Here is a 16,431-nt window from a genome sequence, read left to right as displayed (position 1 = left end):
TAGCAAACATTTTCTCAAAATTATCAAGGAGCGCTGGGAAAATCAACTTATGCATCCACTGCATAAGGCTGGTGAGTGTACACTCTTTGTTTTTTATGCAATTACATCTTTTAAAGTTAATTTGAAGGATATATTACTAACTAGTGAATATGTAATCTCAATTTCAGCATATTATTTAAACCCCAAGTACCAATACAGTCATAGGCTTGGGTTGAATAATAGTCTTATTGACGCAGTCAAAGAAGTAGTTGCCAAGTTGGAGCCGAATAGTAAATTATAGGCGATATGCAACAATGAGGTGAGTCTTATAAGTTATAATTCATTTGGAATTACTCAATTCAATACTAAATAGTAACGAGTCATTACTAATTTTAAATATTTTCCAAATGATTATAGTTGAAGACTTTTAGGGATGCATTGGGAAGTTTTGGAACCGAAGTCGCTGCAAGAAGGCGGACACGCGGTGATGCCGGTACTCATTAGTCATTACTTCATTAGTCATTACTCAATTCAATATCTTATTCTTTTGAAATGAAGGTGACATGTTTCTTTTGTTGTAATGCAGCTGAATGGTGGGTGTTGTATGGGGGTTCGGCAAACAATTTAAGAAAAATAGCAATCAAGGTTCTCTCCCAGACATGTTCAGCATCTGGCTGTGAACGGAATTGGAGTACATTTTCTCTCATCCACTCCAAGAGGAGAAATAGATTGGGTTCTGAACGTCTCTCTGACTTGGTGTATGTGCATTATAATTTGAGAATTGAAGATGCAACACATACGCATGGGACAAAAGGGTATCAGGAAAAATATCGATCTCGCCGACATTTTCCAGGTGGAGTCAGATGATGAAGATCCTATTGTTGATTGGGTGAGGGATAGAGGTGAGCCAGTGTTAGATCAGCCTGGAGGTAGACCTGACCCCATGATAGCTGAACACATACAAGCTGATGTGGATGACTTCATGGCTGCAGAGGGTGAGGTACATGCACGGGACGCGTCACCCATACCGTTCCAGTCTATTGGTGGTGTTGATGAGGAGGATGAAGATTGGTCTATGTCATCTGGTGGAGATGGTGGTGGTGGAGATGGTGATGGTGGAGATGGTGGTGGTGGTCCTGGTGGAGATGGTGATGATGGAGGTGATGATGAAGGTAATGATGGACGTGATGATGATGGTGATAGTGGTCAAGCATATGAGGGAACTCGAGTCCCGTTTATGGTACAAGAGCAGCAAGAGGCAATCCGTGCCCCCACCGGCCCCACACCAGCCACACGGCCCACATCGTCCACCTCGACCTACTCGAGAAAGCAGCGTGGCCAGTCCCGTCCTGGTGGTCGTGGTAGTGGTACTAGTAGGCAGGCTGAGCTTTTGGACATTGATGCCCTATCTGGCTCTGTTGGTGGACTGAGTATTGGCGATAGAGACAATAGATCGAGTGGGCATTTTCGTGCCCCATCTTTTCATGTAGACAACAGTCCATCTTCAGCACAATCAGAGCATGGTTCATCCCATTCACATCCATGTGGCGAAGGGCATTCTGGGCAGTACCCTTGGGGCCAGCAGCCTATATCTTCTCCATCCATTCCCAGTTTTGAGTATGACTCCCACTCACAAGGATATAGTGGATCGTCTTTTGTGCATGACTTCTTTTCCTATACTGGCTACCCAACCCACCAGCCGCAGCCGTACAACCCGTACATGCTCCCAGAGCCGTCATATGACTCATATCATAGTGGATCAGTGGGTAGTACTTCTTCACAGTTTGGTGACCCATATCCTAGGATAGGTTACCTTCAGCATGTTGATGATGCAGTTTACATGGCCACTGTGGATGACTACACTCGCTTCTTCTCCCGGACTATGACGTGGCATGCATTTGTCCTACGATCGGAGAAGCGATACACGTCGGCTCCAGCGACCATGAGTGGGGTTGATCCTGGACGGCGGAGTAGTTATTATTAGCAAATTTGTAAACATTTGAGATGAATGATGACTAGTTGACTACTTGACTTGTAACCTTGTAGGGGACAATTGGGGATATTGACATATTGTGATTTGGAATGTTTGATATCATCTTCTTAAATCTTAACTCTTAAGTTGTTATTTGTTAACTTGTTATTGACTTGATATCTTATGTACTTAATATTATGATTTATGACTTAACTTATGAGTCATTATGTTTTCAACTTAGTTCCAAGTCAATTTACTTGTTTAATGTACAATGTGTATGTGTAAATGTGTAATTAACTAAGTTATACACTTATACATTAGGGTTCGACCGTACGTTGCCAATCAATGGTGCACATCCAAAACACCATTTTGGATGACTATTTTTGCAATTTGAACATTTAAATGTGTTTATATAGCCTAAAATAGGGTTTCTATGAAGTTTCAGGCCTTAACTTGGCCTAAAACCCACCGAAATGACCTATCGAAACATACCAGAAAAAATACAATATTTCGACCGAAATATCCAAAATTTCGAATATTTCGGATATTTCGGATATTTCGGTCAGCTCGAAATACCGAAACGAAACGAGTTCTCGAACTATGTCGATTAGACACCCCTCCACTGACTTGGATCACCATGAGGACGTGACAACTATGAGAAGATCTAATTAGAAGATGGTTTTCCTGTAATTAGCTTATATTGTGGAGGTCACTCATAGAAATCCGTAATTGGGGGGCTTAGTTGTAATTTTTCGAACAATAGTTTATCTGGTCTTGTTACTGGTATTGAGTTGCTATTTTTGTTGTGTTTCTAGAATTTAGTAGCAGGCTAGTAATTAGACATGATTAGTTGTTAAAGTGTGTTAATGTGTCTAGGTTCATCGTATGTGTCAAGATAGATTGTGCACATGTTTCATATGTTAGGATAAGGATTGTGAGTCATTTTTAGCAAACATTCTATATTTGTAATCTCCTCTTCGTCTATACATAAGTGGTGGCCTCTGTCATTATTGACAAGCCAAGTGATTCTCTCATATTTCAACTTGGTATCAGAGCTCAAAAGTCAAAACCCTAAAAAAATTTTGGTTTTTTTTTCCGCCACTGCCAGCAAGGTTCCACCACCAGTTCCCGAGGCTCTGGCCTCCCTTGTCAAACATGGTTGACTAAACCATGTACCGCTGACCTTCGTTGACCGGTGTACATTACACCGCTATCGTCTCCACCACCACCATTTCAGCCGCCACTCACCGCTCATACAGCAACGTCGCCCTTGTCACCCGGTTTTTAAGCCCTCACCTAAGGCTCCAGGCCTTCGGCCCACCTTATTGCTGTCACTGTGGGGGCTTCCCAGCCCCTACCGCTATCAGCACCGGCCTCCCAGGCCTACCTAGCCCCTGCTTCCATCACCGCCGACCTCCCAGGGTCACCTAGGCCCTCAAAATGCAACCTAGGGCCACCCAGGACCCTCTACCGCAACTGCCTAGGTCCCTGTCGCCACTCCCTAAGGCCTCCAGGACCCCTGTCGCCACTGTCTAGGGCCCCCAGGCCCTCGTCAGCTGATCCCATCCGCTTGCCAGGCCTACCGAGGCCCTCTTTGCTGTTGTTTGGTTACCACATGCCCCCCTTTAATGGCTTCCCACGGCATTACGCTATGCTAGCCACATCACCCCATCCTTTTGTGCATTTACTTTCATCTTTCACTCAGTTTGGTTGAGATTTAGCTCTATGACGGAGAACATTGTTACTGCTGACTCCCTGGGAGATCTTGGGGGTAGCGAGGTGAGTCGTATAGGGACTCATGGCCATCACCCCTCTCCAGCCGGGACCCACAAAGCTGAATGGCACTAATTATCTGGCATGGTCACAAGTGTGCCTCTTAACCATACTGGGTAATCATTTTTCGGGCTATTTGACCACTAATACTCTTATGCTTTCTAGGAATACTACAAAGAACACCTGGTTGGCACATGATGTCCTTGTCATGCCTCTTCTACTCAACTTTATGGAACCTGCAATTAGTTCCAGTTTTATGTTGATGAACTCTGCCAAGGAAATTTGGGATGATGAAAGCAAACTTACACCCAGCCCAGTAATTATGCTTAGATATATGAGCTTCGCCTCCAGGTTCATAGCACTTCTTGGAAAGAACTCTCGTTGACTGCCCATTACGCTACTTGAGTGCTCTCTAGCAACAACTGGATTTTTATCATCCCATACCAATGGCATGTACTATTGATACTCTCAAGTCTCACCTTTCAGAAGGAGTGAGAAATGGAACGTGTAAGACTTCCTTACTAGTCTAAATCCGGAATATGACCAGATCCTTATTTAGATCCTCAATTGTGATATATTCCCTACATTATTTCAGGCAAATAAGCTTCTTCAGCATGAAGACCGTCGTTGTTCTGTCATGATGTCTGCCAGTGTTCCTCCTTGCTCTACTCTAGTATCTACACCTGCCAGTACGGACTCATCCAGATGAGTACCTACTGTCCACGAGCCCATCAAGTGTGATTTTTATGGCCGGTCACGCCACACTCGTGAGACATGTTGGAAGTTGCATGGTCGCCCTACAGAGGGTGGTCATGGTGGGAAACAAGACTCCACTTGCTCTAAGGCTCATCTCTCTGAGACAATTGACAGCTCCCTCCTTGGCCCTGCTCCGCCCGCATCGGCTTCTACAATGCTTTTCTCCATAGATCAATTATAGGCTCTTCAACGCATGATGTCTCAACTTGGGCCTCCTTCGTCCACCCTTAGCCCTGCTCCTACCCATCTTACTCAATCAGGTAATTTTCATTCATGTCTCTTCTGGTTCTAGTTCTTCTTGGTTGCTTGATTCAGGCGCTTCAGACCATATGACTAGTTCCTTAGATTTATTTTGTTCCTACCTTCCTTGTTCTGATAAGGACAAAGCACATGTGGCCAATGGATCTTTATCCTCCATTTCTATTAAAGGTTCTATCAATTGTTCCCCTTCTATTTCCTTATCATCAATACTTCATGCTCCTAATCTATGTGCTAACCTCCTTTCTATCTATCATCTTACTATGGAAATAAATTGTTGTCTCATTTTATTCCACCCATCGTGTCTTTCATGATCTAGTGATGGGAGCGACTATTGGATATGGTAAGGTGTGGGACAGGCTGTATTATTTGGATCTACCTCCTTCTACTGCATCTCCTCCTTTTTCGGCTCATACTTTGCCCTCCGACAACCTACTTCGCCATGTTCACCAATGGCATCGATGTCTTGGTCATCCCTCTTTCCGTTCTTTACGTTTATTGTTTCCTACTTAGCTTAAAAATTGTAGTCTGGATAGTTTTCATTGTGAAACTTGTGAATTAGCTAAACATACCCAAACAACTTATTCCCCATCTTTTAAATAAAGTGAACTTCCTTTTTCTGTTATTCACTTTGATGTATCGGGACCTTCTCGCATTGTCTCTCGGGATGGTTGGTTTCCATTGGTTTGTCTCATTTATTCATAATTGTACCCGCCTTACCTAGGTTTACCTTCTTCGGCATAAATCGAAGGCATTTGCTTGTTTTCAATCATATCTAACCATGATCCAGACCCTCTGTTGACAGATTCAGAATTACAGTAAGGCTTGGATGATTAATGATCGCCCCAAGCTCTTTTATTTATATCATTGAAAATAGAGGACAAAATTACAAATAAGCGATGTGGGACTAGAACCCACATAATAGAAACATAATAGAAAGAAGAAAAAGTCTAGAATACCCCTTCGGTTCTAACACTCCCCCTCAAGTTAGACCAAATCTGTCATGTCCAACTTGACTAGATTAGGATGGAACAACTTCCCAAACAATCCCTTGGTGAAAATATCAACAACCTGATTAGTAGACTTCACAAAGGGAATACAAATCAACCCTTCTTCCAACTTCTCCTTAATGAAATGTCTATCCACTTCAACATGCTTGGTGCAATCATGCTGTACCGGGTTGTGTGCAATGCTGATTGTAGCGTTGTTGTCACAGTATAACATCATAGGAAGATGAACAGGAACACCAAGGTCTTGTGGCAAGCCTTTCAGCCAAAGTAACTCACAAATGCCCTGTGCCATAGCACGAAACTCTGCTTCAGCACTAGAACGAGACACCACATTCTGCTTCTTGCTACACCAGGTTACAAGATTGCCTCCTACAAAAGAACAATACCCACAGATAGACTTCCGATCTGCAAAACTAGCCCAGTCAACATCAGTATATGCCTCTATCCGTAGGTGACCATGAGGAGACAAGAGAATGCCTTTTCCAGGAGCTGACTTCAAGTAGTGAAGAATCCGAAGAACAGCCTCCATATGAGAAGAATAGGGGTCATGTATGAACTGACTCACAGTACTCACAGCAACAGCAATATCTGGACGTGTGTGTGAGAGATAAATCAGCTTCCCCACTAGTCTTTCGTACCGGCCTTTATCAACAGGTTCACCCTCCTTTTCCTTGAGACAGACAGTAGCCTCCACAGGAGTATCTGAAGGGTGACACCCTAACAAATCAATTTCAGCCAACAAGTCTAGGACATACTTCCTTTGGGAGAGAAAGATATCTTTAGAAGATCTGGCAACCTCAATCCCAAGAAAGTACCGTAACTTCCCTAGATCTTTAATCTCAATCTCCTGCCCAATAAATTTTTCAACTGGCTGATCTCATCACCATCATTGCCAGTAACCACAATGTCATCCATATAGACTATAAGAACAGTAAGTTTTTCACCAGCCCTCTTTATAAAGAGAGTGTGATCAACATTACTCTGTTTATAGCCCACAAAAATCATGGCATTGTGAAACCGACCAAACCATGCTCGAGGTGACTGCTTCAACCCATAAAGTACTCGCTTCAACTTACACACTTTACCTTGATTACTGTCAGAAGAAAACCCTGATGGAATATCCATGTACACCTCACCAAGCTCTCCATTTAAGAAGGCATTTTTCACATCCAGCTATTGTAGATCCCATCCAAGATTGACTACATAAGATAGCAAAACCCGAACTGTATTCAACTTTGCAACAGGAGCAAAGGTCTCTTGGTAGTCAATACCATATGTCTGAGTGAAGCCCTTTGCAACCAAACGTGTCTTATATCGATCCACAGTCCCATCAACCTTCTGTTTGACCACAAACACCCACTTACATCCCATTAGTTTTTTCCCTGGAGGAAGGGCTACAAGATCCCAAACATTATTCCTTTTTAAAGCACTCATTTCTTCCAACATAGATGCCTTCCACTTTCCATCTCTCGCCCCCCAACTCTCGCCTGACTCCGACGACCATGAAATTGGCTCCGATTATCCAGTAAGTTCTCCTTTTCTCTTCTTCTTCTTCCCCCTCCTCGACCTCGGCTCTTCCTTTTTTTTCTTTTCTTTATTCTGATTGTATCAGTTATTTTTCTGCTCAAGCTCCAGCTCTTGCGACTCTAGCAAAGATGAAGTCGAAGAGAAAGAAGAACTTGAAGGGGGAACTCGATGGAGCTCGACGTTGCTGCAATCGACGAAGATAACGCTGATGCCGCTGTCGAGTAGATTCTTTGTATGTTTCTTCCTCCGCCTCATTTTTTTTTCCTTCTTCTTCATCTGCTTCTCCTTCTCCTCCTCTGTTTCTGGCTTTTCTATTTTTTTGTTTCTTTTTTTCTTCTTCTTCTTCCGGCCTCCTCCTTGTATTTAGTTCTTCCCTTTTTTTCTTCTTCCGGTGCCCTCCTCTTCTTCTCCTTCTGGTTCCGGGTTTCTTGTTTTTTTTTTTTCCTTCTAATGCTTCTTTGGATACTTGAGTGGCTCCATCTGATGGCACCGTGGCATTCCTTCTTGAAACCCTTTCTACCCCATCTCATCCTTGAAACCCTCTCTTCATCTTTTCTTTTTCTTTGGACAAGAAAACCCTCTTTTGTCTGAAACCCTCTTTCTGCCTGAACGTCTGAAGCTTATTCTCCTCTATCTTCTTCTTCTAGCTTTGGCGGCTGCCGGAGTGGCTGCTGCTGTAATTTCTGTGATTCAATGTAAATTGTGCATTTCTTAGTATAATTTATGAAATGCATCTGTTATTGTAAGTTATGCAATTTGTGATTAAGTAACTATTTATTCTGTGATTATGCGAGTCTGTAATTCTGTCATTATGTGAGTAAGTAATTATGTGATTCATTGATTTAGTAATTATGTGATTCACTGATTTTGTAATTCTGTGATTATGCTATTTTGCAATTCCTTGATTATGTACTTCAATTTTTTCATTTTTATTTAGTATATAAGTAGCATTATATAAAAATTAATATGCTATTTGTGCCTAATAAAATGGTTATATAAAAAAAAAAACTAGAACACCTTGTTCGCCAAGGCAACGCCTTGCGGCCGCCCTATCGCCAAGGCACTTAGGAAGACCTTCAAACGCCATGGTCACCTTGCCGCCTTGATAACTATGGTTAGGATAAGGATTGTGAGTCATCCTTAGATAACATTCTATATTTGTAATCTTCTCTTCGTCTAAATAAAGTGGTGACATTTCAACTTTAGTTTCTATTTTGAGTCTAAATAGGAGTTGCAGTTTTAGTAGGAGCTTTATTTTGGTTATTTATAAAATAGGGTCTGTAGGATGTAAAGAACAGGTTTTTATTTTAAGAACCGTTGAATAGTTTATTTGGAATTCCAGTTCCTCTTCTCTGCCATACTTTGGCTTAGATTTTCTGCTATATTTCTATCTCAGTTGCTGTTAACGTTTCTGTTGCACTATTCCTTGTTGTGCTGAACTTCAATGGTCTAGCTTCTGATATATTTTTAAGTATGTGTTTTTGAATCTTGTTAGAATTTTATATCGCAAATCTTCTTTAGAGAACAGTTTCTTTACTGCATTCTGATAATGGAATGGGTATCTCACAAACTCCCTAGAGAAAGAAGAAAGCAAAAATCTGTTCTAAAAGGAAATAGTCTGTGGGATGGGTATCTCACAAACTGTATCATGAAGTGCGGGTATAACATGACAAGAAATCCAGAAATTTGAAGCAATTGTACAGTGATTTGAAGATGTTACTTACCTCTCTTATCTGTGGCTCAAAACCCATGTCCAGCATTCTGTCAGCTTCATCTAAAACGACAAATGATATCCTAGAAAGAAAGGTATTTCCTTGCTGCAAATGATCAATAAATCTTCCCGGCGTGGCAACCACAATATTTACTCCTGCTCGCAGCTCAGATCTCTGTCAAAATTCACAAATAGAAAGCAAACAGAAACAGTATAAGGGAAAGTAGTTGGTGATGAATCTTCCAAGATAATGCATAGAAGAAAGCAAATTAAATTTGAGTACATAACTGTTAGTACATTCTAGTCAACTTATGTTTTAGTACCTTCAGACAGTGTTTGGAAAACTGTCTCGGTTCTCAGTCATTCTTTTCTTTATTAGAAAGACCAGGTAACGTTTCTAGCTAGAAACTAGTACAAAAGGATATTATGTGGAACTTGTTAAAGTTTGTTTCTCTAGACTATTCTTTCTCTGCTTTGGGGTTTTTGTACTTACATTAGGTTTCTAAGTCTTAGTCCTAGTTATTAGTGCTAGTTACATTATGATTCCTAGTTGTAATTGGAGTTATTGATTGTAATTTAAACCTATAAATAAAGCTATGGGACAGGAGACTGATCAATTCGATCACAAGTTTTCTCTCCTGTCCCTCTTCTCCATTCTTCTTCTCCATCTCCTCTCTTCACTCTCTTGGTTCTTGTATTCTAGGGCTCTGCCCTGCTACATGGTATCAGAGCACAACCATTATGTTGTTTCTGATCTGCGATTCTGGTTTGAGAGTCTTCTACAGCTTAATTTTTCGTTGAAGGGTGCAGCACCCTATGCTGCATATGGTCAAGGATTAAACCCTAGATGAAGTTTTCAATTAAAAACTAGGGTTTTACTACTACTGGTTACCTGAAGTGAAGAATCGATTGGAATTTTTCACTACTGTTCAAGTAGAAGCTGTGTTCAACCTCTAATTCTGATCCAATCAGTGGATCTATATTGCTCTTCGAAGTAATTTTTCATTACTTTCCCTAGAGAGGGATCATTATCAAGCTATCTTCTCCAATCGATCAACTACATTACTGGTTTCCTACTTCAGGTACAGAATTCGATTTCTACTCACTACTCTTGGTTCTGCTACTTCTGGGTTTTTAACCCCCCTACTGCCGATTGATCTGGTACTGCTAATTTTGGGTTTTTCAACCCTAATTCTGCTGGTTGATTTATTGCTGGATATTTGGTTTTTTATCTACCCTACTCTGGTTCTATTTGAAGAGCCAGTTATATCATTATTTCTGCTGCTGTTGCTGCTGATTGCTACTGCTACTGTTTCTTCTCAGGTTTCTTAACCTAATCAGGCTCTAGTCAATAGCTGATTACTCTACTACTGCTGCTGCTCCAAGGATTTGCTAAACTTTACTTATGGCTGATCCTAAAACTCAAACGGACACTGCCCAAGTTCAAATTACTACCATCAAGTTATCTGGAGTTTCAAACTATCTATGGCACAGGCAGTGCAAGCATATGTTCATGCAAAAGGCAAAATAAAGTACATTACAGATGATCCACCTATTGTTGATCCAAAGGATCCTACTACAGTCAAAGCTCATGATGAGTGCATGCGTGAGAATTCAGTTGTTATGGAACAGTGTTGAACCTGCTATTGCATCTAATGTGATGTTTCACACTCTTGCTAAGGATGTTTGGAATGATCTACTGGAATGATCTACGTGAAAGTTTTTCTCAACAAAAGAATATCTCCCGCATGTATGACCTTTATGAGAAGCTTTTCACTTTCCAACAGGGAGATAAATCTTTGAATTAATACTTTGCAAGTTATAAGGGAATGATTGGAAAACTCCTGATACATCAGCCACTCACCACTAATTTGGATTAGTTAAAACAACAACGGGCAGAATTTCGTGTTGCAAAATTTTTCGCAGGACTGCATCTTGACTATCAGTCTGTAAAAGGTCAACTACTCACAGGGGAAAAGGTTCCTTCTCTCAATGAAGTTTTTTTTCCAATCAATCGTTTCGCCAATCAATCTAAGTTTGGTCCTCCTCCCAAAGAAAATTCAGCTTTCGTTGCTAGTCGTGGTCACCGACGTAGTCGTGGCAAAACCAGGGGCCATGGTCGGGGTATTGGTGGAAAAGGTACCAATTATTCGTCTTTTGTCAAGTTTTCCCGCCAATGCACTTATTGTGAGAAACAAAATCATATTATGGACACTTGTTGGGCCAAACATGGTAAACCTGAATGGGCAAATAAACTCGCCGATGCTGCCATGACTGACACTTCTATTGAGAAACCTACCAGTGATATGACTCAGAGTTCTACATCAGGTACCCCATCCATTGTGTCCCGTGATGATTACAACCAGCAAGTTAAACGCCTCCAACAACTTGAAGCTAATTCTGCCTCCACCTCTACCGCCACCGTAGCATATAAAGGTAACTCAGTCTTTTACCCTTCTTCTGCCTCTTGGCTTATTGATTCTGGTGCCTCCTGTCATATGACTGGTAAGTCACATCTGTTTTCTTCACAGAATCAAACTTCTTCTAATGTTATCTTAACTGATGGGTCCTCAACTCAAGTAACTAGTCATGAAGATGTTTCTCCTACATCCTCCATGACCCTCTCTCATGTCCTTCATGTTCCAAAATTACCTCCAAGTCTTTTATCTGTTAGTCAACTTACTAAATCCCTTAATTGTTATGTAACATTTTATCCTTCTTATTGTGTTTTTCAGGACCTTCAGACAAGGAAGATGATTGATGGTGAGCTTGAGTGTGATGGCTTGTATTACCTGGATGGCACAGGACCTTCTACTGCAGCTATTTCTACTACTATCCCCTCTCCATGCAATGGCATTTATGCCTTGGTCACCCCTCTCTACTCAAAACTTCAGTTAATGGTTCCTAGTTGCAAGTCTACATCCCATCTTGAATGTGAAGCCTGTGAACTGGGCAAACATCACCGTGCTTCTTTTCCTGTCTGTACTAAACCTAAAAGCTCTTCTTTATTTTCCTTGGTGCATTCTGACATTTAGAGTCTATCTCATGTTCGTAATAGATTAGAATTTCTTATTTTGTTAGTTTTATGGACGATTATTCTCGTTCCACTTGGGTTTACCCGTTGAAGGACCGAACTAAATTTATTACTGTATTCAAAAAATGTTATCAAGAAATAAAAACTCAATTTGATAAGTCCATTAAAATTTTCGTTTTGGTAATGCTCTTGAACACACCCCATCTAAGATTCCTGGTTTCTGGCTTACTCATGGTATTATCCATAAAACTAGTTGCTCGTACACCCCACAACAAAATGGAGTGGCTGAACGAAAAAATAGGCACTTACTGGACCACTACTCCTCCCAATCGACCTGTTGCAACTCGATCGACCTGCTCTAATCTTGTTCACGCTTGACCCATGTAAAACTGATCGACCTGCTCTCATCTTCTTCACGCTCGGCCTGTTGCAACTCTTCTTCAAGTTCAACCTCTGCTACTCTTCATCGCAGTCCACCTCTGCTCCACGTCCCAATGTATGAAGTTTAACCCATTCAAGAAAACGAATAGGTTTACATCGATTTAAGGGTTTTAAACTTCGATTTGTGATGTTTTTAGTTTTAGGGCTTCATTTCCACAATCTCAGTTAATCAATTTCTTTTCACACTTCCGAAGTTTCAGCCTCTCTTCTTTGTTCACTGATTCTCCCCCAAGTCCTACGGCTAAACCCTTCAAGCCACCGTCAAGCCTTCAACCTGCTCTGCAAGTTCCGGCAACACAAGTAACCTCACACTCTAAGCACCCCGGGTGCGCGCCAGCATCCTGAGACCCCCTGTTGGGTGTGTGTTAAGAGGTAGAACAGTGGAATGTGGCAAATGTCAAGGCTTGAATCTTTGTGGGTGAAGAATTCCATTTCGTTAAGAAGAAATTCTGTCTTTCTGTAGCTTATTCTGGAAAATATCTACCCTTTTCTTCATTTTTGTTTAGCATTCTGTGGTTCTATGGTTTACAGATTTGAAGTTTTTCCTTCAAAATATTGGGTTTGTTACTTTGTCTCCCCCACCCCTTTTGTTGCTCAGGTTTCTTCTTTAATAATCAAGGGCATTGGATGTTTTCTTTTGTTTTTGCTTGTTCTCAGTTTTTTTTTTTTTTTTTTTTAATTCTAATTGGGCTTTAGATTAAGCTTGTATGATGAAAGTGTTGAATTTAGTTAGACAAATTCTTTGATTTTCGAGGATATTCTCAAATCACATTTCTTAAATCTAAATTGGTTAGCTTGTATTGATGGGTAGGGTTCTTAATAGTTCAGATAGTTATGGGAAATGTGAAATTATTGGAACCAGCTAGTAGGGTTGTAACTCCATGAGATTCCAATACTTTAGAATGATTGGGCTTTTTAAGCCTTGACTCTTTCTGTTTTTCAGCTAATGAAGAAATTGGTTTATTAAGATCTCTTGTGTGGAGTATTCTTTTCATTATATTTTAATGGAATTTCCAAATTTGTTTGGATGGTTGAGCATTTATGGTTATAGTTCTTGAATTGAGAATTTCAGAATCCTAGAATCTATTCTGAGAACGCATATCAAACACAATCTGAAGTCCCTTTTTGTGGCTTTAATGTATAATCCTCTGCAAATTATTACTGGAGTGGTGAAGTTCTTGACAGTTTGAGCTTAATGGAGCGGAGCCGATTTTGTTGGGGATATCAGAAGCTTATATTAAAATGTTCTTTTGATAACTCAAAAGGCTGAAAAGAGGAACAACAGAGAAAGAAACATAGTTATAGGCCAACTCTAATTGATTTGGTCAGGTTATGGTAGGAGGGCGGGGTTTATGCCTTTATCGGATTCCCTAAATCAGAATAAAACTTTATTGCTTATATCAGGGTGGCGGATCTCAATCATAAGAATGCTTTATGGGTTAGAATTTTATAAGTTAAATGCTTTTTTGATAAATCTATTATTGATAAAGTTGGTATGGCAAAATGGGGTCATCTATTTGTGGATGTTGTTGCTTCATTTGTCTAGCCTTCCTTTGATGAATTAATATGATTTCCTTAACAAAGGTGTATGATTTTGTAACTGTGAATGCATGGATTGTTGGGTTATTATCTGCTTGTTTGCTTTTGTCTTTAGTTTGATGAATTAATATGATTTCCTTAACAAAGGTTTATTATCTTCTTGTTTGCTTTTGTCTTTGTTGGATTATAGGATTAGGTTGTCTAAGGTAATAGGGAGCTGCATTCATCTCCAAGGCACTGTATTAGTTGGGTTTAGGGTTTTAAATGAGAAGAATTTTTGGGTTTCAAAAGGGGGTTTTGCTGAGAAATTGAAGGAGTAGTAGGAAGACGAAATGTAGGAGTTGGAGGAGAGATTGATCGATGAGGGTTGGCATGGAGCAGGCTGCAACAGCTGTCTGCACTAACAGCAGGTGCAGCCACCAGCAGGGACCGGCTGGGCCTGGTCTGCGCTCTCTCACTCCTCTATATATGTGTGCGTGTGTGTTGCTGTAGTTGTATGTGTGTGTGTGTGTGTTGCCTCTTTAATTATTTTCTTGTTTTATCTTTCTTTTTCACTATTATCTTTCTTTAACAACTGCATGAGTTTTTTTTTTTTTTTTTTTTTTTTTTTTTTTGTCCTACGGGCCCAAAGAGCAAGTATTTGCCCTTTGGGCCCGTAGGAAAGGTCATGCCTTACCTTCTCAGGAGAGCTGAAGAGAATAGAGGGTTTCTATCTACTTCAACATTAGAAAGACAACATATGAGGAAAGAGTTACAGACGAGATTCAGGACTGCAATTGTGGGAAATGAGACAGACAAGATGATGACATCAGTCAGCCATTGGCCATCAAGCTTCTTGTTCATCTAAATTATGACTTAACTTAGAATGCTTTGTTAAGCCAATGACACTGAAATTTGTGAGATCTGTTCTCATGTTTGAATCGATTGCTCTTCTTCGGACTTATGTAAATGTAGTACCTAAAATGTTAATGCTTTGTTAAGCCGATGGCAATGAAATTTGTGGGGGGAAAAATGCTGTACGAGTTCTTTTATGTATTTGTTTTCCTATTGCCTCATTTTTCTACCCAAGTGAACTCACATTTATAAGCTCTTTTTTGTTATTTTCTGATCATCATGGCTTTTGTGGTTTTTTTATTCAATAACCAGAGAATGGAATGGGAAAAATAATCTCTTTATTGTTGTTGATCTGATGAAAATATCAGCTTGTACAAAGAATATACTAAAAATGTCCAGTTCATTACTATATTGATTTGGTTCAGTTTTTTTTACCAAAAAAAGAAGATTCTGTTAAACCATAAGTATAAAAGCCATAGTGTAGGTGGCAATTATGTAACTTTTGGTAAACAACAGAAACGATTCTGTTAAGTGCAACCCATACAGATTTCTGTTTCTTTTAAGTTTTAGAAACAAATTTTTTTTTTCAGGGTTACCATACAGCATTTCAAGACCCAGAAATGCTCAAAAAGCACAGAAACACAAAAAATTGTGTTGGACCCAAAAACACTAAAAAAAATACAGAAACGTTACCATAATGAGCCTAAGCGACCCAAGGCACCAGCCTATTGCCTATGCATGCAGTATATGACTATACGTAATACAACAATGATAATTTTATATAATTATGCTTATATGCAACATAAAAGTCATATCAATGCAATAGGATATAATTACGCTAGTAGTAACCTAAAAAGGGTGTATCCAGTGCACAATGCTCCCGCCATGCAGCCTTACCCCCGCTTCGCGGAGAGACTGTTTCCAGACTCGAACCTGCGACCACTTGGTCACAATAGAGCAACCTTACCGTTGCGCCAAGGTCCGCCCTCTTACGCTAGTAATGACCTAATATGAAAAAATCAACACATAATAACAAAAGTATAGGTTATAATATAAGCATATTCATCAAAAACAAATATACATAAATCAACGTAAACTCATGAAGTGTCAACAAGGCATGTTGTCACCTTAGACCAAAGAAATAACTTGGACACCCAGTCGACGCCTTGACAACTAGGCTTGGCGATGTAAGAAAAAGACCACCGTTGCTAGATCGAGTGTTGAAGCTGAATACAGAGCTATGGCTCATATTGCAATTGAGTTATTGTGGTTGAAATCACTTCTTCAGGAGTTTGGGTTTCCTACTATTAAGTCGGTTGATATGTTTTCTGATAACCAGGCAGCTATCTATATTGCCAGTAACCCCGTCTTCCATGAACAGACCAAACACATTGAGGTTGATTGCTACACCGTGTGTTAGTACTGGTAGCCAGCTGGGAGATATGTTTACCTAGGCATTGTTTCGGCCTGCTTTTCTTGAAGGATGTTGGAAGCTGGGCATGGGTGATATCTATGCTCCAGCTTTGGGGGGGGGTGCGTTAAATAATTGTTGTTTTTGTTTGCCACAGGTGTAAGGGTAGTATAGTCTTTCACTTTT

The 16,431-nt window shown here is 40.3% G+C and overlaps 1 protein-coding gene across 1 annotated transcript in view; it reads right to left on the bottom strand.

The window, feature by feature from the left end:
• The window catches only part of LOC122656594 (DEAD-box ATP-dependent RNA helicase 20-like), a 62,529-nt gene that overhangs the window by 27,068 nt on the left and 19,030 nt on the right, over nucleotides 1-16,431 (bottom strand). The window contains exon 6 of the mRNA XM_043851187.1: nucleotides 9,000-9,161. Within this exon, the coding sequence (XP_043707122.1) occupies nucleotides 9,000-9,161 (162 nt within the window). The remainder of the gene's footprint in view (nucleotides 1-8,999; nucleotides 9,162-16,431) is intronic.

The sequence above is a fragment of the Telopea speciosissima genome, chromosome 3 (genome assembly GCF_018873765.1).
Source record: "Telopea speciosissima isolate NSW1024214 ecotype Mountain lineage chromosome 3, Tspe_v1, whole genome shotgun sequence".
NCBI lineage: Eukaryota > Viridiplantae > Streptophyta > Magnoliopsida > Proteales > Proteaceae > Telopea > Telopea speciosissima.
Note: the sequence above shows the minus strand (reverse complement) of the source record. Positions and strands in the feature narration are given on the sequence as shown.